Here is a 27,213-nt window from a genome sequence, read left to right as displayed (position 1 = left end):
ATCCAACGCCCTCTTCTGGCCTCCAAGGGCACCCTCACATGTCACACACACAAAGACTTGAACATGAAAGAAACCAAAACTTTCCACTATGGGGTCCACAAGATGGCCCAGAAGATAAAGTGCTGTGTAAGCCCGACCACCCGAGCCCCATCCCTGGATCCTATATAAAGAGAGGACAGAGCAGACTCCACAAAGGTCCTCTGGCGCCGCTAGGGCGGAGCACTGCCTAAATCAAAGGAACTTGTTTCTTCAAGCCCCTTCAGGCAGTGATTCTGACAGCGAAGGTGGGAAAAAAAAAAGTTAAAGAGGAAAGAGCAAGTTGTTCCAGAGAAACCTGTGAAGAAGCAAAAGCCTGGTGAGACATAGAGCTCTGGCGTCCTCTGAGCAGAGCAGCCGCAGCACAGATGACAACATGTTCCAGACTGGAAAGATGAGATCTGTCAGCGTTCAGGACTTTAAAGGAAAACTTCTGATTGACATTAGAGAATACTGGGTGGACTTGGAAGGTGACACGAAAGCGGGGGAGGGGTTTCTTTAAACATGGAACAGTGGAGCCAGCTGAAGGAACAGATCTGTGACATAGACGCTGCAGTCAGAAAGCCGTAGTCTGAGCCGCGTCGAGCCTGTACTGCCGCGGCTGATTTACTCTGTCTTTTCACACTGGCTGGCTTTTGTTTCCTAAATGTTGTTTTCCACACTGTTGTATACTTGGATTGCAGAACAATTTGTAAGACAAATACTTTTTTAAATGTGCATTATTAAAATGTTCTAAGTGAAGCTAATTGTTAACTTTACTAAAGAGGATTGCTTTGTGCCCTTACCTAGTGTAAAAGTCAGACTGTAACCACCAACCCCCACTCTGCTTAAACGCCATGGAGATTTATGTACTCTGGTGAAATCCACTAATCCATTTTGTGTTGCAGGAGAATTTAGATGAGAAAACAAAACAGTAAAGGTGAACGGTAAGGAGAGGGCATGATTAGAGGAAGTTCTTACAAAGCTAGGCTTCCAAAGACTCCAGACTGACTTTTTTTAGGGGGGGTGAGGAATGATCTTATCCTCTGGTATTTATTAGGTGCTAGGGATCACACTCAAGAGTTTACGCATGGTAAGCAAGCACTCTACCACTAAGCTGACTCCTCCGTGCCAGCACACCGTTTTATGGAGCTGTGTTAAAAGAAGGTAAAAGAATATTCAGCCGAGTTTGCTAAGTCATGCCTAGAATCCTAGAAATTGGGAATCTGAAGGTAGGATTGGCAAGTTCGAAGCTAAGCCTGGGCTCCTATTTTTAACAAACTTTTTTTTTCTTTTGTTTTGAAACAGTTTCTCTATGTAGCCCTGGGCTCCTGGAATGTACCATATAGTATAGACCAGCCTGGCATCTACCTGCCTCTGCCTCCCTAGTGCTGGGATTAAAAGCATCTGGCCAAGCAAACTGTCATAAAGTTCCCTAAACTGATTCTATTTTCTCTATGTTTCTTCTCCACAGGGTAAGGGGGTCAGTACCATTTAAATCTCAAAGATTAATAGAGAAAGAATCTTACGTCAGTCCGGTCTTTGGTTAGTCTCTCCTCAAGTTCCAGGGCTAACTGCAGAAGCCACCACTGTACCTATAGGAAAAAAGCCAGAAACTTTCAGGTTGTTCATTTAAGTAGACATGTTACCAACCAGGCAGTGATTGGCCAGCTGATGGATCCCTGTGACCAATCATGGAGCTCTCTGTACTGTGCTCATCCTCCAGCTGAAGATTTTCAGCCCCGCAGAGTGGTACACACCTGTAATCCCAGACTCTAGAGACTGAGGCAGAAAAATCATGAGTTCAAGGCTGAGCTACACAGCAAAAACCCCTCGACAACAAGAAAAATGTCCTTAATTATTGGGAAGAGGAAGTGACCACGTAGGTGGGAGTGCTTACAGTCCAAGAATGAGGGAAGAGCTGCAGTCCCGGCACCCACAATACAGTATGACCCGGATCTGGGGCAGAGACAGGAGCAGGGTCATGGCTTGTGCTGGCTGCTCACACAGTTCCATGTTCAAGAGACATCATCTCAAGAGAACAGGGCAGGCTAATAAAGATAAAGTGGTTTTTAAATAAGTGGGTCATCTGACATGGTCCTCTGCTGTCTGCCCACACATCCACACACGTGAAATACCATTTGTTCAGTCAGGATACTGCGACCCAGGCTGGCCTCCAACTCTGTGTAACTGACTCTGTCCCCTGCCCAGAGTACAGGGGTGCTCTACCACACTCAGGCTCCGAGCCCTTCACCTCGCTTTCCTAACAGTGCCATCTGGTACTTCTACCACATTCCACTTCTAAGGAAGATCCCAGACTGGGTGGCGAGGCACAAAATTATAGGTTTTTGAAGTTTATAAAAAAAGACAGGAAATGTCATTGTCTATTTCAGTCAGTTCTATTTTACACGTTTTTGGATTGAAGGAGGAAAAATGACAAACTAAACTAGTTATTTCAACATAAATCAAGTTCTATTCCTTTTGGTATCCTAAAAATAAAGGTAACTTCTAACCCAGTATACTTAGAAGGGCTACCAAAACCCACTGCCCACTTGTGATGGTTTACATATGCTTGGCCCAGGGAGTGGCACTATTAGGTGTGGCCTTGTTGGAGGAAGTGTGTCACTGTGGGTGTGGGCTTGGAGACCCTCCTCCTAGCTGCCTGAGGATGCTCAGTCTGTTCCTGGCTTCCTTTGGGTGAAGATGTAGAACTCTCAGCTCCTCCTGCACCATGCCTGCCGGGATGCTGCCATGCTCCCGCCTTGATGGTAATGGACTGAACCTCTGATCCTGTAAGCCAGCCCCAATTAAATGTTGTCCTTTATAAAACTTACATTGGTCATGGTGTCTGTTCACAGCAATAAGACCCTAACTAAGACACCCCTTTAAAAGCAGCAGTGTTCTGTGGGGAAGTTCTGCGGGCTTACCTGTTCCCGAGTAGCCAGAGCTGTTTTCCCTGGGAAGTTCTTGCTACAGCCAATAGTTTTAGGTAACTGCCTGGGTTTAACTGGCTCGTGTTCAATGCCTCGGCACATGGCATACAGCCAAGACCTATAAAAGCAGCGAAAGACATTCAGAATTATTCTCCTTGTTCTTGTCTACTTCCTAAAGAGAGGGTCTCACCATTCATTCAACTGGCCTTTAATTGTGATGCTACTGGGCTTACAAGTGAGAGCCACCATGCCTGGTTTCTTACGTATTAATAAACAACATATACTATGTAGCAGACTGGCTTCTAGCTCATGAAGAGGCTGCCCCAGCCTCTCAACAGTAAGCATAAGCCACCATGCTTAACGTAATTTTATTTTTTTGCTTTGTTTTGAAACAGGCTTTCTTTGTATAGCTCTGGCTATCCTGGAACTCAAGTTGTAGACCAGGCTGGCCTCGAACTCATGGAGATCTTCCTGCCTCTGGCTCCTGATTAAAGGAGGGGGATCTAAAGCATGTATCACCATGCATGACTACTTAATTATTCCTTACTTATACCTACATTAGCCTTTTATCCTCTTCATGAAAAAAATGATTGAGGCTGGGGAATATATATAGCTCAATGGTACAGCATTTGTCTAACATGTGCAAGGCCTTTCACATGGGGGATAGATTCAATCCCCCAGACTGCAAACAAAAAGAAAAAAAATTAATAGCTTGGTGTGTCCTAGTACTTGTAAGGTGGAGGCAAAAGGATCAGGAGTTTAAGGCATGTGTTACTTGAGACCATGTTTCAATTAAATTCATTTAAAAAAAAAAACTCTATCTAAAATTAAGCATGCCTAAGCTCTCACAGAGCCTTGGACATTCTTAAATAGTTGACATTGGCAAGTGGAGAACTAATCCTACTTTCTAAAGTTAAACCACTATTTTTTGCAAACTACAAACAAGCCACAAATTCATCTTTTTGTACTTATTAGGACTGAAACACAAAAATTTGAATGTAACATCAGCAAAATCACACACACACACACTCACACACACACAGACACACACTCACACAGATACACATACACTCTCTCACACACTCACACAGATACACACACACATACACTCACACACACAGACACACACACTCTCTCACACACTCACAGATACACACACACTCTCACACACTCACACAGATACACACACTCTCTCACACACTCACACAGATACACACACACTCTCACACACTCACACACATACACACTCTCACACACTCACACACATACACACACTCTCTCACACACTCACACAGATACACACACACTCTCACACACTCACACACATACACTCATACACACACACAGATACACACACACTCTCACACACTCACACACATACACTCACACACAGAGACACACCCACACTCTCTCACACACTCACACAGATACACAATCTCACACACTCACTCACACACTCACACACTCACACACTCACACACTCACATACACACACACACACACACACACACACACACACACACACACACACACACTGATATAATGGGACTCGGGCAGCCGAGGCAGCCTTCCTGGACAACTGAGACGTGAATGAAAAGTAAAGGAGAAAAGTGGGTTGTAATCTAGCTGTTCAGTACGGTGCTTCTCTAGCATGAACAAGGCCCTCAAGTCAACTCCCAGTACTTCAAACTAAACAAGGTAACAGTACATATTCAGCCCTCACATGAACGAGTCTTATCAACCACCCAAGAATATAGGAAAATGACGTTGGAGGGATAGGCCACAGTGAGCTAATTATTTAACTTTTAGAAGTTTTGCAGTGCTGGAGATTGGATAGAACCAAGAGCCTTGTAGCACCTTAGGAAAGTGCTCCACCAATGAATGATACCCCAAAACCTTTTTTGAGGGGGTTCCTTTTGAGTCAAGGTCCGTGTGTATCATACTGATCTCAGACTTGTGCTCCTCTCTCCCAAGTACTAAGATCACAGGCCACCCTCTGGTGGGAACTAATATTCCCAAACCATGAAATGGCCTCCCGGAATACAAGTCCTAGGCTGGGTACATTGATGAATGCCTGTTATCTAAAGGTTTGGGAGGTAGAGAGAAGGCATAATCAGCACTTCAAAGTTACCTTGGTTACAGATCAAGTTTGAATCTGGCCTGGGCTAACTGGCCCTTCCAATTAGAAGCTTTTTTTTAAAAAATATTTTATTTATTTATTATATATGAGTACACTGTAGCTGTCTTCAGACACACCAGAAGAGGGCATCAGATCTCATTACAGATGGTTGTGAGCCACCATGTGGTTGCTGGGATTTGAACTTAGGACCTCGGGAAGAGGAGTCGGTGCTCTTAACCACTGAGCCATCTCTCCAGCCCCAATTAGAAGCTTTTATCTGTATTGAATTTAGTATCTCCATAAAGATTATGTTTGAAAAATAATATTAACCATGTAGCCAAGTGGGGTGGCACACTCCTTGAATCCTAGCACTTGGGAGGCAGATGTAGGTAATCTCTGAGTTCAAGGCTAGCCTGGACCTCAAAGTGAGTTCCTGGACAGCCAGGGCTACACACTGAGACCCTGTCTTAAAAATCAAAAAAATTTTAAAAAGAAAATGAATATAAATCACTTACCCATTCTTCTCTCCAAAATGACTCTGGAGCTGGGCTTCAGTGAACTGGGTCAGGTCACCCATGTATTCTACCCCAAGGACGTCAATGACAGAAGCCCCAAGCTTTCCTCCAAGACTTCGGCTAAACAAAGCAGAGAAGGAATTTAAATATGCAGCTAACCAAAGACATTCTGTTGCTCCAAGTAGCTCTCCAAAGGTTTAGAGAAAATCAGAGTACACTTTAATCCTGCAAACTCTTAGCTGTCCGACACAGAGTGGAGGGTTCAGCAGCTCAGCAAAAAGCCATGCTGACTAAAGAGTCTGATGCTGGCAACCATGACAAATACAGGGCCAGCTGGAAGTGTGCCTATACACACACACACACACACACACACACACACACACACACACAGACACACACACACACACACACACACACACAGACACACACACACACACACACACACACACAGACACACACACACAAAGAGAGAGAAATATAAAGCCAGATGAATCTTCCCAGCTAGGACCTGGGAAGATTAACAGGAGCATAAGTAAAATATTCATCATTGATTTATTATCAAGTCAACTGTATGTAAAAAATTCTTTTCTTCTTGTTCTTGTATACAAAATTCAGCCGTGTAAAACACATTATCTGGGGCTGGTGAGATGGCTCAGTGGTTAAGAGCACTGACTGCTCTTCCAGAGGTCCTGAGTTCAAACCCCAGCAACCACATGGTGGCTCACAACCATCTGTAATGAGATCTGATGCTCTCTTCTGGTGTGTCTGAAGACAGCTACAGTGTACTCATATAAATAAAATAAATAAATCTTAAGAAAAAAACAAACCAGGAGTTGGGGATTTAGCTCAGTGGTAGAGCACTAGCAAGCGCAAGGCCCTGGGTTCAGTCCCCAGCTCCAAAAAAAAGGGGGAAAAAACACAACAACAACAACAAAAACAAAACAAAACAAAACAAAACAAAACACCATATTGTCCCATTTGAAAATTAAAATTCCAAGCCCATCCTAGCATTTAATACCAGAATTTAGGAGGCAGGTGGATCTCTGTGAGCTTGAGGCCAGCCTGATCTACAGAGTAAGTTCCAGGACAGCTAGAACTACAGAAGACCCTTAATTGAAAACTGCAAAACCAACCAAACAAAAAACCAAAACAAACAAAAAATTAAAAAATTTCCAAACTCAAAATAAATCTTTTCCACGGCCAATATTCTTCAGCCGGATTTGAAGCACTCTATCCTTAGCCTACCCCGAGTGTTTCTATTTCAGTGCCGTCATCAGTACAGACCCTGCCCTGGCTCCCTTGGTTCACTCGGACTATCTGATCGCTTTGCCTTCTTTCTGTTCAGTGTCTCCATGCTGCTGTGTCCTTGGCTGGCTCTCTCCCATCTGCAGCCCATGACGCTTTCTCAAAGCACTTTTGTTTTCATGCCTCATTGGAGAGCAGTTTGGCACCTCTGGAAACCTTGGTTGAGTCAGGTACGCTAGCTTACGTTTGTCTGTAACCCCAAACACTAGTGAGCTGAAGTAGTGTCAGGTGAGCCTGGGTGACACGAGCTAGCCAGGAATGCTAGCTTGGGCAATAGAGTGAGACTCTATTGGAATAAGCAAAAACCAAGCAAACCGCCTGGTAATAGAGAAAGTAAAATTCCTGCTGGATGAGCAGCTCCAACCCATAATCCTAGCATTTAGGAGGCTGAGGCACAAGGAACACGAACAGTATGAGACCAGCCTACACGTACAATGAGACCTTGTCTCCGCACCTTCCCAGGAGAAGGAAAAAAATATATTGTCTGTTTGTTTTCTTTATGCAGCCCTGCTGTACTGGAATTTGTTGTGTTGACCAGGCTGGTCTTGAACTCACAGAGATCCACCTGCCACTACCTCCGGGGCACCACCACTGTCCAATGAAGAAAAAATTGTTTTGTTTTGTTTTTCGGGATAGGGTCTCTCTGTGCATCCTTGGCTGTCCTGGAACAAACTGTAGACCACGATGGTTTCAAACCCACAGAGCTCCCCCTGCCTGTTTCCTGAGTGCTGGGATTAAAAGCATTTGCCTCCCCAGGTAAGAATTTTATTTGTTACATATTTAATAGACTTTTAATAAAAAGCCAGAAGGAAGGTAGAGCTAAAACTCTGGGGGGACAGAGAAGAAGGAGAGAAAGAGAATGTGTGTTCACACTCACACATGGGCTAGAGGATTTAAGGTGTCCTGTTCTATTGTTCTTGGAATTATTTCCTTGAGACAGTGTTTCTCACATACTTGGAGCTGGGTGGCAGCCAGCAAAGTGCAAGGAGTCCCCATGCCCATCCCCCTCAGTTCATGGGCTACAGGGCACTCTCCTTCCACAGCCCGGAGGTTACAGAGAGCACACAGCTGGCTTTATTGGGGGTGGGGTGGGGGTGTGATCTGATCTGGCCCTAGTATTTGGACAGCAAGCGCTCTTCCTAGCCCGTGTTTTATGTGGGCGTGGTCAACCTCTGCAGCCGTGGGGGAGCAGGCACTGAACTCACAAGCTCCTGCTGCTGTCCTTCCAGGGCTCAGGGGGTGGGGCATAGATAGCCACGCCCACCTTTTACTTCATTTCTTGTTGCCCTGAGGGTCTGTTACACAGCCTGGCTGTTCTAGAACTAGCTATGGAGACCAGGCTGCTCTTAAACTCAGAGATCCTGGTGCCTCTGCCTTCTCAGTGCTGGGGTTAAAGGTGTGCATCACTGGCAGCTTGTAGTTTATTTTATACATTAGATATATACTACAGATAATCCTGAAGTAAAAATTCACTTAGAAAAAAGCCTAAATATAGTTTTCAAATATTTCAGTGTTGCCTCTCTGACTGGTACCTATTTTCTTTGTGTCCAACATTTATGAATGAAGCACACTATAAGCAGAGATGATCCCCAGGGAATGATGGCATTGGAAGGTCCTTTCTGAATCCTTACATTTTACGGATTGGCATCTGGCTGAAGAGCTGTGGCACTGACCCATGTGAGACCAGGGTTTGGCGGTTGGGCTTGTTTAGTCCACAAGCAAGTTTTGCCAGGACCTGGAAGAACAGAGAACAGTAAACTCCTTAATGTCGTTGAGATAAAAGCACACACACACGCACGCACGCACGCACGCACGCACGCACGCACGCACACACACACGCAGGTGCACGCACACACACACACACACACACACATGCACACACGCAGGTGCACATGTTTAGACACACATGCAGGCACACGCACTAAGTTTGCACAGGAAGCCATTTCCTCATAGTCCCCCCCGTGTCTTCCTTCCTCCGTTTTCCTCAGGCATTGTTTTCCTTTTTCATCTATTTGTGATTTTTCTCACAATAGGTTTAAAAAAACAGAGAAGAGACTTAAGATCCACTCTTTTTCAGGTAAAGTTGACAATGCTAAAGTAGGCCGAGGTGGTGGTGCAGTCCTGTGATGCCAACACTTGGCAGTGAGTGTGGACAGAGCCGAGCTCAGGACTGGCCTTGGCGCCCTACACACACACATACATATAATTCCAACATAGACACACACACATTTACAGATAATTACTCCTTAACTTCACTAGTAAGATTCTTTTTCTTGCTTCTGAGACATGGTCTGTGATCACTATCCTTGGTTGTCACGTGACCACATCTGGATTAATAAAACCCAGATGGCTGGGTATGCCTGTGAGGGAGTTCCCCTTAATTAATTATTTGGAAAGGGAGACTGACTTTGAATCAGATCTTTTGAAATGGGAAGACCTCCCTTTAACAGAAGGTGGGCTACACCTTTTGCTGGCAGCCTATATAAAGAACACAGAAGGAGGAACCCTGCTCTCTCTGCCTGCTTGCTCTCACTGGCAAGTCCATTCCTTTGTTGGCACTAGAGCCTACTTCTTTGGGATTCTGGCATACACTGAGGCCAGCGGAGACATCCAGCTTCATGTACTGAACAACTATTAGGTTCATGGCCCTTCTGCTGGTAAACAGGCATTGTCGCTACAATCCTTTAACAGAGGATGTGCTGGCTGCCAATCATAAAATTATGTTTGCTGCTACTTCATAACTGTTAACTTTGCTGCTCTTATGAGCTGTGATATAAATATGTGATATGTAGAATATCTGGTATTCAATCCTTGTGAAAGGGTCTTTCATGCCCCTGAGGACCACTGCTGTGAGAACCCTGATAGTCTCTCTATTATCTGGCCCTAGCTGCACTTGGACACACTATGTAGACAAGACTGGCCCAGAACTCACAAAGATCCACCTGCCTCTGCCTCCCAAGTGCTAGGATTCAAAGCATGCACCACCATGCCCAGCTACTAGTAAAATTCTTTAGTAACTTCAACAAAACAATATTTTGATTTTGATAAATAATGATTTCTGTTACATTAGGAATACTGTTTCCCTTCCCTCCATACAGCCAGAAAATAGAAAGCTCTTCCGTGCAACTTAGCAACTTTCCTTCAGAGAGAGAAAAGTGTGGCAGCGGCCTAGTCAGCTACTGCGCAGCTATGGAGCCTTGGTTGAGCTGACTGACGTCCCACGTCTCTCTGCTCCTTATCAGTTAGTTAGACATCAGGTATCATTCTCCAGGAACACTGAGAAATGTCTGTGTCCCCTGTTGTACAAACACTAGTCCAAATTAAAGTTTCACTACACCCTTGCACTTCCTGTCCCCACTGCGCTAAAGCCTGAGGACTGCAGTTTGAATCCCAGACATTCGAAACAAGCTGGGCATAATCCTGCAAACACCGCACCCCCAGCATTGGATGGGGAAGAGACAGGAAGGTCTCTGGGGCTGGCTGACTGCTAACATAGCTCTTTCTCTTCCAAAAAAAAAATCAGAGCTTTAGGTCAATAGAAAGCATAGGAGTAATAGATTATGACACATGCGTATATCACACAAAACATAGCTACACACATAAGAGGAAACAAGAAAGCAAGCGCAGTAGCGCACACCTACAATCCCTGGACTCGGGAGGCAGAGACAAGAGGGTCAGGGTCATTTTGGGCACACATGAAGTTCAAGCCCAGCCTGAGCTACATGAATGAGACCTTGCCTCAAAAAGTCAAGTTACAAGACAAAGCAACAACAATGACAAAAACATGCAGCAAGCGACAATAAAGAAGTAGGCTACGGATGAGTTCAAAGCCTCTGCTTTTCTGTACAGATAGTTCGGTCATTAAGAAAATACAATTTTTGTCAACTTTCAGGCTGGTGTTTAGGAAAATACCTATGTAATGTCAAGTAATATTAAGTCTTTGAGTCTCAACATGAATTTTATTTTAGTGAAGTTTTTGTTTGTTCTTGAGGCAGGGTTTCTCTGTGTATCCCTGGCTGTCCTGGTACTCACTCTGTAGACCAGGCTGGCCTCAAACTCAGAGATCCACCTGCCTGTGCCTCCTGAGTGCTGGGGTAAAAGGCATGTATCATCATGGCCAGTATAGCTAAAGTTGTTTTAAACTATATTCATGGGTACAGTTACACATGTGGAGGCCAGAAGACAGCCCAAAGGACTGAGCTCTCTTTTTTCTACCATGTAGGTGCTAGGGATAGAACTCAGGTCTTTAGGCTTGGCAATAAGTGCCTTTATCCACTGAACTATCTTACCAGTCCTAGAACATGAAATAAAACAAAAATAGGTTTATTTTATGTACATGGGTATTTTGCCCGCATGTATGTGCGCCTGTAGTATTGGGTTCTCTGGAACTGTACTTATAGACAGCTGTGAGCCACCATGTGGGTGGTAGGAATTGAACCCATGTCCTCTAGAACAATCAGTGGTCTTAACCACTGAGCCCTCTCTCCAGTCCCTCATGGTTTTCCTGCTTCTACCTTCCCCCCAGTGGAAGAAGTAGACATGCACCACAACCGGCCCTCAACAGGACAAACTCTAATTATCCACTAATAACCTTGCCATACTGTAGTAAGAAGTACTAAGAACATTGATGCTTCTCTTTGAAGTCTACCATAAGCCTTCACCTTATTGTGTGAAATCCCGGCTGAGCACTGAAAGCCAGTCTTCCTCTCTATGGCTGCTCTCATTTCTTCCACAATCACCGCACCCACCGTCAGCCGTAGGTCTGGAGAGGTGGGATCATCTTTCTCAAGAGAACCAAGCCATTGAAGTAAGCCTTGTTTTCGAATATCCTCTGAAAAACGTTGAGATCATATTTAGACATTTGTTTGCTTGTTTTTGTTTTTTTGAAACAGAGTTTCTCTGTGTAGCCCTGGCTGTCCTAGAACTAGCTCTGTAGACCAGGCTGGCCTCCAACTCACAGATTCACCTGCCTCTGCCTCCCAAGTGCTAGAATTAAAGGTGTGAGCCACCACTGCCCAGCTGACATTTTAAAAATTATTTCCAGTCATGAATCACATACTGCTTGCTCAGGGGCATACTACATGAATCACAGTATGTGGCATTAGAACTTAACATGTAGTAGACTGTATGATGTAGCTTTCTCTAAGTCTGTACTATAAAATCACCCAGTGATATACATTTCCTGTGGCTATATTTGCATTCAAGGCAAAAATGATTTGATTTCGGGCTGAGCATGGTGGCACACACACCTTTAATCCTAGCACTCGGGAGACAGAGGCAATCAGATCTCTGTGAGTTCAAGGCCTGTCTAGTCTACAAAGAGACCAGGTCAGCCAGGGCTCTGGTACATGGAGAAACTGTCTCAAAAAAAACAAAACAAAACAAAACAAAACAAAACAAAACAAAACAAGAGGTACTTAAGATACACAGCTTTATTTTAGAATTCAATCTTGTCATGTGTGTCAGGAGGTTAGAGGTGGCCTTGGATACTTTCGAGCCTGAGTTTCAGGTGGCTGTGAGTCTAGCAATGAGAATGCTGGGAACCAAATTTGTGTTCCTCCAGAACAGCAGTGCACACGTGCGCCAAAGGGGCCAAACTCAGGTTGTTAAGCTTGCTGTGGGCTTGTAAGTGCCGTGGTGTTTCCCCAGCCGACCGTGCAAAGGTTTAGAAGACCAATTACACACCATTCCAGCAGCCTTAGTTTCAGCGTCTGTGAAAACGTAGTGGTGATGTGTAGCAGATACTTTATGCTAACAATTATTCAGGAATAATGATTTATTGGTTTCTGCAGTACTCAGATTGAAACCCATGATTCACATATGCTAGATATGTAGTCTACCAGTCCATGAACAATGATTTAAAAATAAATTCCCTGGGGTTGGGGATTTAGCTCAGTGGTAGAGCGCTTGCCTAGCAAGTGCAAGGCCCTGGATTCGGTCTCCAGCTCCGAAAAAAAGAAAAGAAAAAAAAATTCCCTCAAATTTTCTTCCTTACACTTCCTCTTTTTTGTTGTTTTTTTATTTTTTAAGACGGGGTTTCTCTGTGTAGCCCTGGCTGTCCTGGAACTCACTCTGTAGACCAGGCTGGCTTTGAACTCAGAGATTCGCCGGCCTCTGCCTCCCGAGTGCTGGGATAAAAGGCATGCACTGCCATTACCGCCAGACTTTTTTTTTTTTAAACATTTATTTATTTATTATGTATACATCATACAGCTTTCTGCCTGCATGTATGCCTGCAGGCCAGAAGAGGGCACCAGACCTGATTACAGATGGTTGTGAGCCACCATGTGGTTGCTGGGAATTGAACTCAGGATCTGGAAGAGCAGTCAGTGCTCTTAACCTCTGAGCCATCTCTCCAGCCCCCACTGCCAGACTTCTTAAACTTCCTCTTGAACACTCTTCTTCACTAGAAAATATTCGAGGTTGGGGATTTAGCTCAGTGGTAGAGCGCTTGCCTAGGAAGCGCAAGGCCCTGGGTTCGGTCCCCAGCTCCAAAAAAAAAGAACCAAAAAAAAAAAAAAAAAAAATCAGAATTTGTGGGGCTGGCAGTGCACTCAGAAGGCAGAGGCAGTAGGATCGCTGCAAGTTCAAGGCCAGCTTGGTCTGACTACTGAGCTCTGTCTCAAAAACAAAAATAAAACCTAGAAAACATTCATAATTTACTCACGCTTCAACTTTCACCGAAACAGATATTTACATTAGAGAATGATTTCATGAGTAGTTTAAAATCCATCCAAGACATCTTTACAATTCAGCATAAGACTATTCATGATCATGAACTTAATGGTCATTCGCAAATTCACAGTTGTGAAATAGAATAAAACATGATTATACAGCAAAGGAAATGGATACGCAGGAAATAAGCTCATGTTAGAGCCCATCTTGGCCACCACCTCCTGACAGAAGACTCCTCTTCTGCTTATCATTCTATAAACATTCAAACCAAACATAACTAAAACCAAGCACATCTTCTTTCTCCAGGGTTCCCCCTCCCAATGCCCTCTGCTCTTAACAAAAGCGTACAATTTAACTAACACTAACTTTTTTCTTTCATTTTCCACTGTGCAGTCAGCATCAAAGCCTACTTCAGAATGATTTCCTCTATCCCTCAACCCCTCCTGCTTTACCCATACTTTCTTACTTAAACTACCTTAACTCCTCGTGAAAACCAATTCCCAGCACCCCCCACGGCAGCTCATACCGACCTGTAACCCCAGCTCCAGGGCCTCACACACATGCAGGCAAAACACCAGTGAATACAGAATAAGAATAAACTTTAAAAATATATAAAATGGCCGGGCGCGGTGGCGCACACCTGTAGTCCCAGCCACTTGGGAGGCTGAGACAGGAGGATTGCTTGAGTCCAGGAGTTCTGGGCTGCAGTGCACTACGCCAATTGGGTGTTCGCACTAAGTTCGGCATTAATATGGTGACCTCCCGGGAGTGGGGGACCACCAGGTTGCCTAAGGAGGGGTGAACCGGTCCAGGTCGGAAATGGAGCAGGTAAAAAATATATAAAATGAATAAATTTTTAAAAATATATAAAATTTAGAGGTCAGAGAGGAGTATGCGCCAAAGCTCACACATGGAGGTCAGAGGACGGTGTGCAGGAGTCGGCTCTTTCCTTTCACAGAGCTCAGGTCACCAGGGTCAGTGCCTTTACTTGCTGTGCTTGTTGGAATGAGAACGGCCCCATAAGTTCATATATTTGAAAACATGGTCCCAGTTGCTGCAAGTCTCGCTGTTTAGGAAGAATTAGGAGGTGTGTCCCTGGGGGTGTGGTTGAGGTTTCCTTGTTAGGTCTCTCTTCCCTGTGGTTGGTGTGAGGCACGTAAGCTCTCAGCTGCTGCTCCAGCACCGTGACTGCCTGCCTGACTGTTGCCTTGCTCCTCCTGACTGTCATCGACTCACCACTGAAACTATTAGCCCAATAATCCCTTTCTTCTGTAAGCTGCCTCGGTCATGGTATCTGCCTAGTAATAGAAAAGACACCCATAGAACAATATCACAGGCCGCACCACTTAAACTCTTCCCACTCAGTTTGAAGATGGACTCAGAGGACAAGCACTTGCTAGTGTACTGGAGGCCCTGGGTAAAACCTCGCACCCGTGTGGTAACACAGGCCTGTAATCCTAGTCATTCCAAAGGTTAGGGAAGAAGATTAGAGAATGTGAGGCCTAGGCAACACGTTAAGGAGGGAAGGGAAGCTTTGATCGGGATGTAAAGTAAATAAATTAATAAAAAGAAGAAAAGACCCTTTTCTTTTTTTTTTTTTTTTTTTTTTTTGGTTCTTTTTTTTGGAGCTGGGGACCGAACCCAGGGCCTTGCGCTTCCTAGGTAAGCGCTCTACCACTGAGCTAAATCCCCAGCCCCGAAAAGACCCTTTTCTTGAGGAGAAAATTTAATTAGTCAACCGTAAGGCCTCCATTTTCAAAGCTTATTCTGGTGCTGGAGAGATGGCTCAGCAGTTAAGAGTACTGGTTGCTCTTCCAGTGGACCCAGGTTATCTAAAGAGATATTAACTATCATAAACATCTTACAGTTTCTCATCATGCAAATACCCAGAAAGATAAGAGATTTTATATATCTTTTCATGATATACACAGGTGGTAATTTAAGTTTCCTTTCAATCATTTAAAAAGAATCAGCGTAACCAGGAAAAGCAGGAGCAGAAGTAACGTGATGCTATACAAGTACCTTTCTCAACAGTGTCCTCTACCGCGGGGCCTCGGGGCAGCCCTTCAATGTATGTGCTTGGCAACAAGTCTGCTGAGACAGGCTGACCTTGTAACTTTTCAAGTCTTTCCTGCACAGCATTGGTCAAATCTATATAAGCCTCATCGATGCTGGCACGTTCAATCACAGCAAAGTGAGACATTATCTCCATCACTTCAACACTAGCTTCCCGGTACCTAAGTAGAAGGATCACACATGCAGGCGATAAGGGGATGTAAGTTTGTGGCTGTCAACCCCATTTGTTCTTTCCATAATGAACAAGAATATCCATAAGCAAGTGACAAGTGGCTTAATAGAGAGGTAATAACAACACGACTGAAGGGAACAATGCTTAGGTAGAAAAGCAACAGAAACAAGGAAAAGAACGTCCTAGGAAAGCCTTCTCCTGCAAGGTTAGCATTATACTAAGTTTACAAAAGCATGCAGACTCTGAACTTTTATAACAAGGACCTCTCTCTAAAAAAGAAAAGAAGTGCCTAGCATTCTCAAACAGCCTCTGTTCGCTTACCCCTTTCCTATTTATACACAGCTTTCCTATTTATTTTTGCTTCAGAATAAATATTCAAACAACTACAATTTATAGAGAACATGACACTCATCCAACTAGATCTTTCTTATGACAGCAGCTCTCACTACAAATTAACCAATTGACTATGGAGCTCAACTTTAGTCAGTAGTGTTGGGTAATATTAGCTAATCACTCTGAATATACTATCAGTCAAATTATAAAGACAAGTGCCTAGAATGTGGGGATACATCTAGGGAGATAGCTACTTTCTTCAGGGGAATATGTCATCATAGATCTATTTAAAACATGGGATAGTCTTTTGTCAACTTGACACAAGCTAGGGTCATTTGGGAAGAGAAAATTTCAAATAAGAAAATTAGGGGTTGGGGATTTAGCTCAGTGGTAGAGCACTTGCCTAGCAAGCGCAAGGCCCTGGGTTCGGTCCCCAGCTCCGAAAAATAAAAAAGGAAAAAAAAAAAGAAAATTAATAATTGGGGCTGGAGAGATGGTTCAGTGGTTAAGAGCACTGACTGCTCTTCCAGAGGTTCTGAGTTCAATTCTCAGCAACCACATGGTGGCTCACAGCCATCTGTGATGAGATCTGATGCCCTTTTCTGGTGTGTCTGAAGACAGCTACAGTGTACTCACATACATAAAATAAATAAATAAATATTTAAAAAAAAGAAAATTAATAATTGCTGTATAAGACACAGTTCACTGAGGGCAGTGCTACTCCTGGGCAGGTATCCTAAGTTGTATATGAAAAACAAAACAAAACAAAACAAATTATATACAGACTGAATATATGTGAAACCACACGTATGTGTGTGTGTGTGTGTATCAATAATGTAACATAAATATTGTAACAATAATTAAGGTAAAAGAGGTCAGATTGTCTGACTTTTCTCTTACAACCTTTATCTGCATTAGGAAAAAGCTGAAAAGGAAAAAACAAACAAACAAACAAACAAACAAACAGTGTACAATACAATCATACACAAAATGGCAAAGAATACGCTATTGTAGTAGTCTGTACGTCTTAACAGCCTCTCAGGGAAGCTACTGTTTTGAAGGATATGTGAGAACCCTTACAAATTACTTACTGCACTGTGGTGGTTTGAATAGGATTGGCCTCCATAGGCTCTGCTTGGCCCACAGGGAGCAGCACTATTAGGAGCTGTGATCTTGTTAGAATAGGTGTGGCCTTACTGGAGGAAGTGTATCATTGTGTAGACAGGCTTTGAGGGCCCCTAGTGCTCAAGCTCCACCCAATGTTGAACAATCAGTCTCTTCTGGGCTGCCTTCAAAAAATGTGAACTCTCAGGCCCTCCTCTAGCACCCTGTCTGCCTGCTTGCTACCATGTTTCCTGCCATGATGATAATGGACTGAACCTCTGAAACTGTACGCCAGCCCCAGTTCAATGTTGTCCTTGGACATGGTGTCTTCACAGCAATGGAAACTCAATCTAAGACATGTTTTTGTAAATAGTCTATTTATAACCTGGTATCTTAATCACTAAAATGATTTGAAATCATCAGGTCCTTTAAACTCTCTGACCTATATACTCATTCCAAAGCATCCTAAATTCATAATTGTTCATGATTTACTGAAGATTTGCTTTGTGCTTTGTTTTGTTTTCTGAGGCGGAGTCTCATATACCCCATGTTGGTGTGAAATTTATTCACTAGGTATCAAGGGATGACCTTGAACTCTAGATCCTTCTTTGTCCATATCCTAAGTGCTGGATTTACAGGGATATGCTACACAACACCCAACTACTAAAGGGTTTTTAAATAAATGGTTCTATTGAGGTTAGTGAAGTATGCTTTTCCCCAAACTTTAAAGTCAGCAACATCTATTTCACAGAAGCTATACTGCTAACATAGGGTGCAATACTACATGTCTATTAACTGAATAAATTCTGCTTTATGGTTGAGCTATTTTTGTTGTTGTTTTTATTGTTATTCCAGACATGGTTTCTCTGCAGAGCCTAGGCTGTCCTTGATCTAGCTCTATAGACCAGGTTGACCATGAACTCACAAAAATATGCCTGTCTCTGCTTCTGGATTACGGGGATTAAATCTCAGTACTTGAATTAAAGACATGGCCTCCCACCTCCAACAGCTTTTATCAACTATATCTTTAGACTTCCAGTTCAGTCAATTCATCAAAGCCTGATGCCTAAACCATAACATACAACATACTATGATAATGTATGCAGGACATATGGACCGTGCCACCAGAGGAACTGGCACAGAACAGGTAAGGTTGAGCATGTTCAAACCCTAGAAATCTCAAAAATTGAGACTAGAATCTCATCCTGAGACCAGCAAGAGTAGGGCTAACTTCCTCCCTGTTTCCATGCCTACCTGGGAGCATGTAACCCAGAGACCCCCCGACCAGGTGGTACAATTGTCAGTCATGGAACACAGCGCCTGGAAGGCCTCTCCATGCTAATGAGGCATCTCAGTTCCTTAGCTTTCAGCCAAGGACCTTTTTCCAGCCCCCAAACCATAGAACCCTTGGTTCACCCGAAATAGAGGGTATGCGTTCAAACCTATTCTGGATAAAGAAGTATGAACAAGCTAAGATCATCTCAGAGAGCTGCTTCATTTAAAGATCTTCAGAGGGGTTGGGGATTTAGCTCAGTGGTAGAGCGCTTGCCTAGGAAGCGCAAGGCCCTGGGTTCGGTCCCCAGCTCCGGAAAAAAAAAAAAAAAAAAAAAAAAAAAAAGATCGTCTAAAAGGACAACACTATGGATGCTAATAACTGCGACCTGGGGTCCTCTGAAAGATCAGCAAAAGCTCTTTAAGTACTAAGCCATCTTTCTAGCCCTTGTGTAGCTTTATTTTTAATGGTTTTATTATGTGTGAGTGTGTGTGTATGTACACATGCATACATGTGTGGAAGTCAGAGGATAACTTTTGGCAGTTGGGTTCTCTCCTTCTGCCACCTTTACTCACTGAGCCACCTCACTGGTCCATATGAAGTTTTAATGACGACTGTTCATCTCCCTCTCTCCCCACCTCCCCACCTCCCCACATACCAGTCAACCTGTCATGTGTACGTGCGCATTTGCCTGGGTGTCAGAAGACTACGTGCAGGAGTCGCTTCTCTCTTTCCACCATGTACAACCAAGTACCACCAAGTACAAACACCTGCTGAGCCATCTCACCAACCCAGTAATAATTGATTTAAATTCAATCCTAGCACTCGGGAGGCAGAACCCATCGGAACTCTGTGTTCGAGAGCAGCCTGGCCTACAGAGTGAATTCCAGGACAGACAGGGCCACACAGAGAAACCCTGTCTTGAAAAAAAACCAGCAGGGTTGGGGATTGAGGTCAGCGGTAGAGCTCTTGCCTAGGAAGCGCAAGGCCCTGGGTTCGGTCCCCAGCTCCGAAAAAAAGAACCAAAAAAAAAAAAAAAAAAAAAAAAAAAAGACCAACTAACCAACCAAATAAGAAGCCAAACAACAACAATTATGTTTTTTTTAAATTATGTGTGTGTGTGTGTGTGTGTGTGTGTGTGTGTGTGTGTGTGAGAGTATGATATGTGTACCTGACTGCAAGTGCCCTCAGAAGCCAGAGGCCTCCAATTCCTCTAGTGCTGGGGTTACAGGCAGTTGTGAATGTCCAGTATGGATGCTGGGATCCTCACATCTTCTGCAAGAGCAGTGTCTGTCCTTAACCATTGGGCCATCTTTCACCTTCCCATAATTGATTTTTTTTTTCAAAAAAGGTTTACTTATTCCATGTGTGAGTGCTCTTCTGCCTGCACGTCAGCGGAGGGCATCGGACCCCATTACAGATGGTTGTGAGCCACCGTGTGGTCACTGGAAATTGAACTCAGGACCTCAGGAAGAGCAGCCAGTGTTCTTAACTGGTGAGCCATCTCTCCAGCCCAATAACTGATTTTTTTTTCTTTTTTTTTTTGGAGCTGGGGACCGAACCCAGGGCCTTGCGCTTCCTAGGCAAGCGCTCTACCACTGAGCCAAATCCCCAACCCCCAATAATTGATTTTTAAATAAGGAAGATGATGAATGGTTGCATAAAAGCAGGAACTATTAAAAGCAATGCTAACACGGTTACTACTGAGGCACACGTGAAAGAGTTAGCGCAGACACAGACGCTGACAGAATGTCTTCATAATAGTCTAAACAGCAGTTCACTGAGCAAGGAGCAGCAGACAAGCAGTACCAAGTATCACCTGTAACTTTTTAAAAATGTGTTCCTTGGTATTAAACCTGGGCAACCACTCTACTACTGGGCCACACTGCATTCCCAGGAAACCCTCTCTAACCCCTCTACCTTCCTGTGCGGTGTTCTTTTGCTTACTTGGTGAGGTTAGCTTTCCCACGGGACTCACGAACTTGTGCCAGCAGAAGATCTGGACATAACTTCTTAGCATCATCAGCCCACATGTTTCTAGTCACGCCAAATGCACGCGCCTCATAGCTCACTGCAATAATTCTAAAGTTAGAGGGGAGAAAAGGAAATAAAACCAAAAATATTACATGATGCTATTGTTCAATCCCAGACACAGCAGTTCAGAAATCTCACATACAAGATCTAGAACAGAGTTATTGAGTTTCCATAGATCAAAATATCTGTGGGGCCTAAGGTTAAGAGCACTGGTTGCTCTTTTTACCTGGGTGGCTTACAAGTGTCTGTAACTCCAGTCCCAGGGGGATCTGACACCCTCTTTTGGCCTCTGTGGGTACTGAATGCAGGTGGTACAGACATGTGGACAAAACACTCACACACATAAAAATCTAGGAGGGGCTGGAAAGACGGCTCAATCAATAAAGTACCTGCTGTACCAATAGGCAGATTTGAGTTTGGATTCCCCAGGACCCCCAGAAAAAGCTGGGTGCATTAGTATATGCCTTTAATCCTAGGTCTGGGAAGGGAGCTAACAGCCTCACTGAATCAGTGAGCTTCAGGTTCAATGACAGTGTTTCAAAACATAAAGTGGAAAGCAACTGAGGAAGACCCTCAATATTAACCTGTGCACACACAGACACACAGACACACACACACACACACACACACACACACACACATGTGCACACACCAGTCATGACACAATCATGATACATACCCACCACCTTTCCATGATTTGTACTGTACAACTGCACAAGGTTTATTCCTTAAATGAGGATTTTGCCGCTGTTCCACTTGTACGAAAAAACAGTCCATGTCTACAAGAGCAACCACGCGGTCCTGTCCTGGAGCCATTTAGTCTGGAAGACATTTATAAACAGAAAAATCATCTAAAACACAGAACACCTCCACTGCATTTCTACCAGGTGTGGGAGTACACATCTTTGATCTCATCCCTCAGGAGGCAGAGGCAGCAGATCTTTCAGTTTTACATAGGAAGACACTGTCTCAAAGCAATGACCGCCACACATTTACATTCTAATCGATGAGAACAATAACTGCTATACATTTACATTCTAGTTGATGAGCCGCAACAGTAGGAATGTGGTCACTAACATGAAGGATATTTTCACCTACTGTTGACACGAGGATAAACGTATAATTTTATGAAGGTGATAATCTGAAAGCTTTAAACATAGTTCTACTTGGCTCAAACTCTACTTGCTCCTCCTGCTTCTACCTCCCAAGTGGTGGGGTCACAAGCACCCATCATCACATCTGGCTACCCATTCTAAGGAAAAGACGTTTCATAAAGGATACACATATAGCCCAAAGTTGCCTGTCTTAGTTGCTACTCTGTTGCTGTGAAGAGACATCAGCACCAAGGCAACAGAAAGCCTTTAATTTGAGGCTTGCTTACAGCTCTAGAGGTTAGTCCATGACCATCATGACAGGAAGACAGGCACGGTACTGGAGCACTAGTTGAGAGCTTTCTATCTTGATCCAAAGGCAGAGAGACACTGGGCCTGGGGTGGGTTTCTGAAACCTTAGAACCCCAAACCCAGAGACACAGCTCTTCCCACAAAGCCATTCTTCTAATTCTTTCTGAACAGTCCCACTAAGAACCAAGCATTTCAGACAAACAGGCCTATGGGGGTCTTGTCACTCAAACTACACAGTGCTTAACAATGGACTCAGCATCACTCATCATGGAAAAAGGAAAATTAAAACCAGAGATCAAAACGCCCACAATGTACAACACTCTGGGGAGAGGACCGCTGTAGTCTCGCTGACTCAAACATAAATTGAGGGAAAAGAAAAGAAAATGTTCTATATCAATCAACCTCAGATTGAAAACATTCAGGAAAAAAGACCCTGCAGGCAGGGAATGCACATGAACACTTCCGGTATCTCTTCACACAGCCTACGTGCTATAATCTGAAGTGTCTGCAGAGTGTTGCTCAGTGTGAGAGCTCTTTCCTAGTGTTCTCAAGGCCACAACTTTGAGTCTCAGCAAGCGCCTCTGTGTGCATGTCTGTGCATGTATGTGCATGTTTGTGCATGTATGTGCGTGTCTGTGCATGTATGTGCGTGTCTGGGCATGTATGTCATATCCCAGTTAGGGCATCACGGGATCAATCCTCTGTGTGCGTGTCTGTGCATGTATGTCATATCCCAGTTAGGGCATCATGGGATCAACCCTCTGTGAATATAACACCATAGCATTCATGAAGAATTGGGGGGTGTTGGTGAGACAGGGGCTCACTGAGCAGCTCTAGCTACCCTGCAACTCACTCTGTAGACCAGGCTGGTTTCAAACTCACAGAGGTCCAAACTGCCCCCTGAGTACTGTTCTCATGCAAATTTTAAATCTTGAAACACTTAGAAACAGTTGGACATAGAACATAGTGGCACACTTTTTAAGTCCTAGCACTCAAGAGGCTAAGACAAAAAGCTTTTAAGTTCAAGGCCAGCCTGGATTACATAGAAAGAAGAAAGCACAGCCACATATGAATGAAGAGAATAACCTAATACTATGTGAATACCCCGTTTCTCTGCAAATTTTCAACAACCATGCAACTATCAATAGATACCTTCAAGGATTGCTTTGTGAGGTTCAGTGATTTTCCCATTGTGTAATTCCTTTTTTGTTTTGAAGAATGGTTCTGAATGTCATGTAGCCCAAATCAGTCTCAAAACTTGCTCTGTAGCCACAGATGAACCTGAGCTCTTTGCTCCTCCCCACAAATGCTGAGATTACAGGCACAGGCCACCACGGTCATGGCACTGTGGTTTTTAAAGGTTCTCAAGATGATTTCCAATATGCACTGCTTTGCATACCAATGGCCTAGCACAAATAATACTTTTTACAGAAATGCAGGAAATGCATTATTTAAATACAAGAAACAGGTTATACAGACGAGTGAGCTAGCACCCAACTGTAACTTTAAGCAGTTATTTTTCAAGTTCAACTTCAAAACAGTGCCGACCCACTTCTACCACAGAGCTGCAATATTATTGCAAAGAAAACAAACGCCTTACAAATCCAACCCTTCACCTAAAACAAAGCGATCCAAGGTTTAAAAACCTTTACACTTAAGTCAGGCAACCCTTTGCTCTAAAGTGGCTTTTCTGTAATACTGGAACAGATAAAGCCAGAAAATGGCAAATGCACTGTCACAATCAATATAGGGTAAGTACCACAATCAATAAAAATATCAGAGGTAAAACTGGAAGCGAAGCTGTGATTTAAGGGCAACAATTTACTGTGAAAAAAAAAAAAACCCATAAAACATATGCAAGATAAGAGATAATGAAGCCTTTTAATTTATGTGTTCCTTTTGTACTTTTATGTATTGGTGAAAACCCAACGCAGTGACAAAACTTAAAGGACTACGTAAATTTGGGTTCGGCTTTTCTCCTTTTTGGTTTTGTTTTGTGAGGTCTCACGTTGTAGTTCAGTCTGGCCTCAAACTGGAAGCAATCCTCCTGCCTCAGCCTCCCAGAGGTATAGTGGGATGCCTTTTCAAGCATCTCAGTTCATCCCACTCTGTACAAAACACGTTTGGAGTCGGTGGTATAGTAACACGCTCGAGAAAATAAACACAGGTGAAGAAGGTTTAACAGTTACAAGAAAAATTCTTTCTACAAGAAAACTCTTTTAGAGACAATCTCAGGGCCTTCTCTCCCAGTAAGCATGTTTTCATTTCGACCCAGTCACTCCAAGTTAAAACCGACAGCTACAAAAGCAATCCGACGCAGCGATCGCGAATCGCGTTTTAATGTTCTTACCAAGGCGACAGACACCTGTCAAACTGCCAAGAGCGATGCTCCGGGTTCCGGGCTGAGTCCACTGGAAGGAAAATGACAGCGTCTAGACGAGGTCGTCGCCTTCCCAGGATCAGGTCAGTAGGTTCCGAGAGAGACTTACTGCCTGTGGTGACACAGAACCGAGTAGTTATCCCTCGGATCCTTCCGAGCAAACAGCCTTCAGAGCCTGAAGGTTTGCGCCCCACAGCAAGCCCAGGGGAAATTAGGAGTTCAGCACCGCGCGCGCTGAGAGAGACGGTTGATGCGCCTGCGCACCGCAGAACTTCCGTCCCCAGCCCCGCCCAGCCAGGCGCGGCCCTCACATTGAGCCGCCACTTCCGCGCGCGCATGCGCCGTGGCTGACCCGGCGCATGCGCGGCGCTGGGTTCTTCCCAGCTCCAACCTCTGGTACTCACGCTCCTCCTCCCGTTTCTCCACCCCCAGCCCGCCGCGGCCCGGTATCAACGTGTGGTCCCGCCAGGGGAACCGTGCGTACCTCGTGCTCCTGGGACGCCGGTGGTTTTCCCGGCACTAGCCATGGAGATGGAGCAAGTGAACGCGCTGTGCGAGGAGCTAGTGAAAGCGGTGACGGTCATGATGGACCCCAGCTCTACCCAGCGCTACCGGCTGGAAGCCCTCAAGGTAGCTGGGGTCCTGGCGGCCTGGGCCTGCCCCGAGACCCCTATCCCAGGCTTCCCTCACGGCCTCTCCAAACTCAGTTCGTCTCCCGCCTCTGCGGCCTTTGGACCTCCCACTCCCTGTGGGGAGGGTGGCTTCTGGTCGCGGCCCTCACCTCCCACTTGAGTCTTCTCTTGCTTGCGCGCTTGCCTTTGCATCGCACGCAAGGGTCCCTAACTGTTGCACATTCCCTAGCCACTTCTCAGTGGCCCTTCTGCCCGCTCCTCACTTTTTTTCACTCTAGATCACACCGCGGTCACCACAACCGCAGGGTGCAGCGGCTCTGAAGCCAGAGCAAACCCCATATTCCCTGGCTTCGGGGAGCGCACGTGCAAATTCCTGCCCCAATGCCACCCTCATTCTTCCCTGCTGATCACTCCAGACTTGTGCTGATTCTAGATCCCCGAGTGTCCATTTTCTTACATCCTTACGTCCTTCTATCTCTTTCCAGTCTTGGGCATCTCTGGGGCTGATTTGTAATGCTCCTTCCATGTTTATAGCTGTGAGATATTCTTCGGCTATTTTTGCGCGAAGATGAGCTTTACCACTGGCTTTGCATTTGCAAAGGGGCACTTTGGTTTCCTGGAAGTAGTTTTCTTGCATCCCGTGTGCTCTCTGCCCCAGGGTCTAGCTCAGGTTTTGCTATTTGGGAACGCTAATACCTGCAACAGAGCTGCTTTTTCGTTAGAGTGAACGCCAACATATAGATGTATGTGGCGCAGGATTTGGAATCAAACAACTCTGTTCTCTGTTTTTTATTATGAAGAATTTTACGTAGGCACAGAAATAGACCACCACAATGATCCCGAATAGGCCTATGACCCAAACTCAGATGATACAGAGATTTGCTTGTTCACTGTCTCTTCCTGGCACCCGTAGTTTTTAAAGCTAATTCTAGAGATTGACATTCCACTTGTATGGGTATATCTCTTAACATTTTTTTTTACTCGTTTAGATCCAGTTTATTTTTATTTAGTATTAGCATGACTAATATCAAAATGGAGAGTGTCTGCATTACTAGTCTAGATTCTCTCATCTTAAAAATACAGCTAAAAGGACAGCAGATAATCCCTGCTACTGGGGAGACTAAGGCAGGAGATTCAAAAGTTAAACCCCTCCCTGAGCAACTTAGTAAGACCATTTCTCAAAACAAGTAAACAGAACAACCTTGGGAGATGGCATAGAGGGTGAATTGCTTGTAATTATGGCTGGCTACCATAATTCAGGTGTAGGGGAGGAAGAGACTCACCAGCCAGTCTAGACAAATCCTGAGTTCCAGGTTCTCAGAGAGAAAGACATTCAGCTTCAATCTCTAGCTTCCATTTGAATGTGCAGCTCTGTCATTGTGAACATATGCATGAAAACACTGCACACGTACAGTAAGAGAGGAAGCCGAGGATATAGTTTAGAGGTATTGGGCTTGCCCTGCTCGTGAAAGGTTCAGTTCCCAGTAGCACACACAGTCGGCTAAGGTTGTACTTTTATGATTTTTAGTCTCTATTTTTCATGCCTCCCCATGGAAATTTAACGTTTCTTCTTTCAGTTTTGTGAAGAGTTTAAAGAAAAGTGCCCTATCTGTGTCCCATGTGGCTTGAAGTTGGCCGAAAAAACACAAATTGCCATCGTCAGACATTTTGGCCTTCAGATCCTGGAACACGTTGTCAAGTAAGGAACTCTTACCACTATAGCTTGTTGAAGAGAACAGCTCTTTAACCCTTTCACGACCACACAGGTGCTTTCCCAGTGACGAGAAATAAACAATGATTACTAAGGATGAACTCAGGATGTTGTTCTTTCTTCAGGAAAGTGTGTTAAACATATTAAATATTCAACAAGCCAGGCTCGGTGAGTCACATTTAAGGCTTAGCACTGAGGAACTGAAGCTAGAAGATGCCACAAGTTTAGGCCTTCCTAGGCTACATAGTTCTACTATAGTGGGCTACAGAGTGAAACTTTGTCTCAAGAAACCAAATTTTAAAAAGAAACAGAAAAGCTTTTTTGTTTGTTTTTGAAGAGCAACTCTATTATTGTAGATGGCTAGATGGAGAAATGCTGATTTGTGACATGAATCCCATATAAATGCTAAGTGATGCATGCATGCATGCATGCATGTATGTATTTCTATTGTTCCTGTTCTGGTCGAATGTGGACTTTTTTTGTCCATTCTCTGAAGAGTACAAAGTAGAAATATCCCATTTCCCCCCCTCCCC

At 44.3% G+C, this 27,213-nt stretch overlaps 2 protein-coding genes, 1 non-coding gene and 1 pseudogene across 4 annotated transcripts in view; 3 read left to right on the top strand and 1 right to left on the bottom strand.

The window, feature by feature from the left end:
• The window catches only part of Polh (DNA polymerase eta), a 34,682-nt gene extending 10,070 nt beyond the window's left edge, over positions 1-24,612 (bottom strand). The window contains 9 exon segments of one of the 2 annotated variants that reach the window (NM_001108204.1): positions 1,545-1,610; positions 2,943-3,066; positions 5,583-5,702; positions 8,519-8,622; positions 11,549-11,718; positions 15,585-15,799; positions 20,468-20,602; positions 21,234-21,375; positions 24,308-24,612. In NM_001108204.1, coding sequence (NP_001101674.1) covers positions 1,545-1,610; positions 2,943-3,066; positions 5,583-5,702; positions 8,519-8,622; positions 11,549-11,718; positions 15,585-15,799; positions 20,468-20,602; positions 21,234-21,370 — 1,071 coding nt within the window. In that variant the 5' untranslated portion in view covers positions 21,371-21,375; positions 24,308-24,612. 2 annotated transcript variants of the gene reach the window in all.
• Positions 64-691, top strand: LOC103690509 (activated RNA polymerase II transcriptional coactivator p15 pseudogene; annotated as a pseudogene).
• On the top strand, positions 14,182-14,474 carry LOC148003624 (signal recognition particle RNA). The gene has a single exon (XR_015630003.1).
• A 183-nt stretch (positions 24,613-24,795) lies between the features above and the next one.
• Xpo5 (exportin 5) overlaps positions 24,796-27,213 on the top strand; it is a 38,362-nt gene continuing 35,944 nt past the window's right edge. Inside the window, 2 exon segments of the mRNA NM_001108789.3 lie at positions 24,796-24,967; positions 26,547-26,668. Of these exon segments, the coding sequence (NP_001102259.2) occupies positions 24,863-24,967; positions 26,547-26,668 (227 nt within the window). The 5' untranslated portion in view covers positions 24,796-24,862.

This window comes from Rattus norvegicus, chromosome 9, assembly GCF_021556685.1.
Source record: "Rattus norvegicus strain SHRSP/BbbUtx chromosome 9, alternate assembly SHRSP_T2T, whole genome shotgun sequence".
NCBI classification, from domain to species: domain Eukaryota; kingdom Metazoa; phylum Chordata; class Mammalia; order Rodentia; family Muridae; genus Rattus; species Rattus norvegicus.
This window is presented reverse-complemented; position numbering and strand designations above follow the sequence as displayed.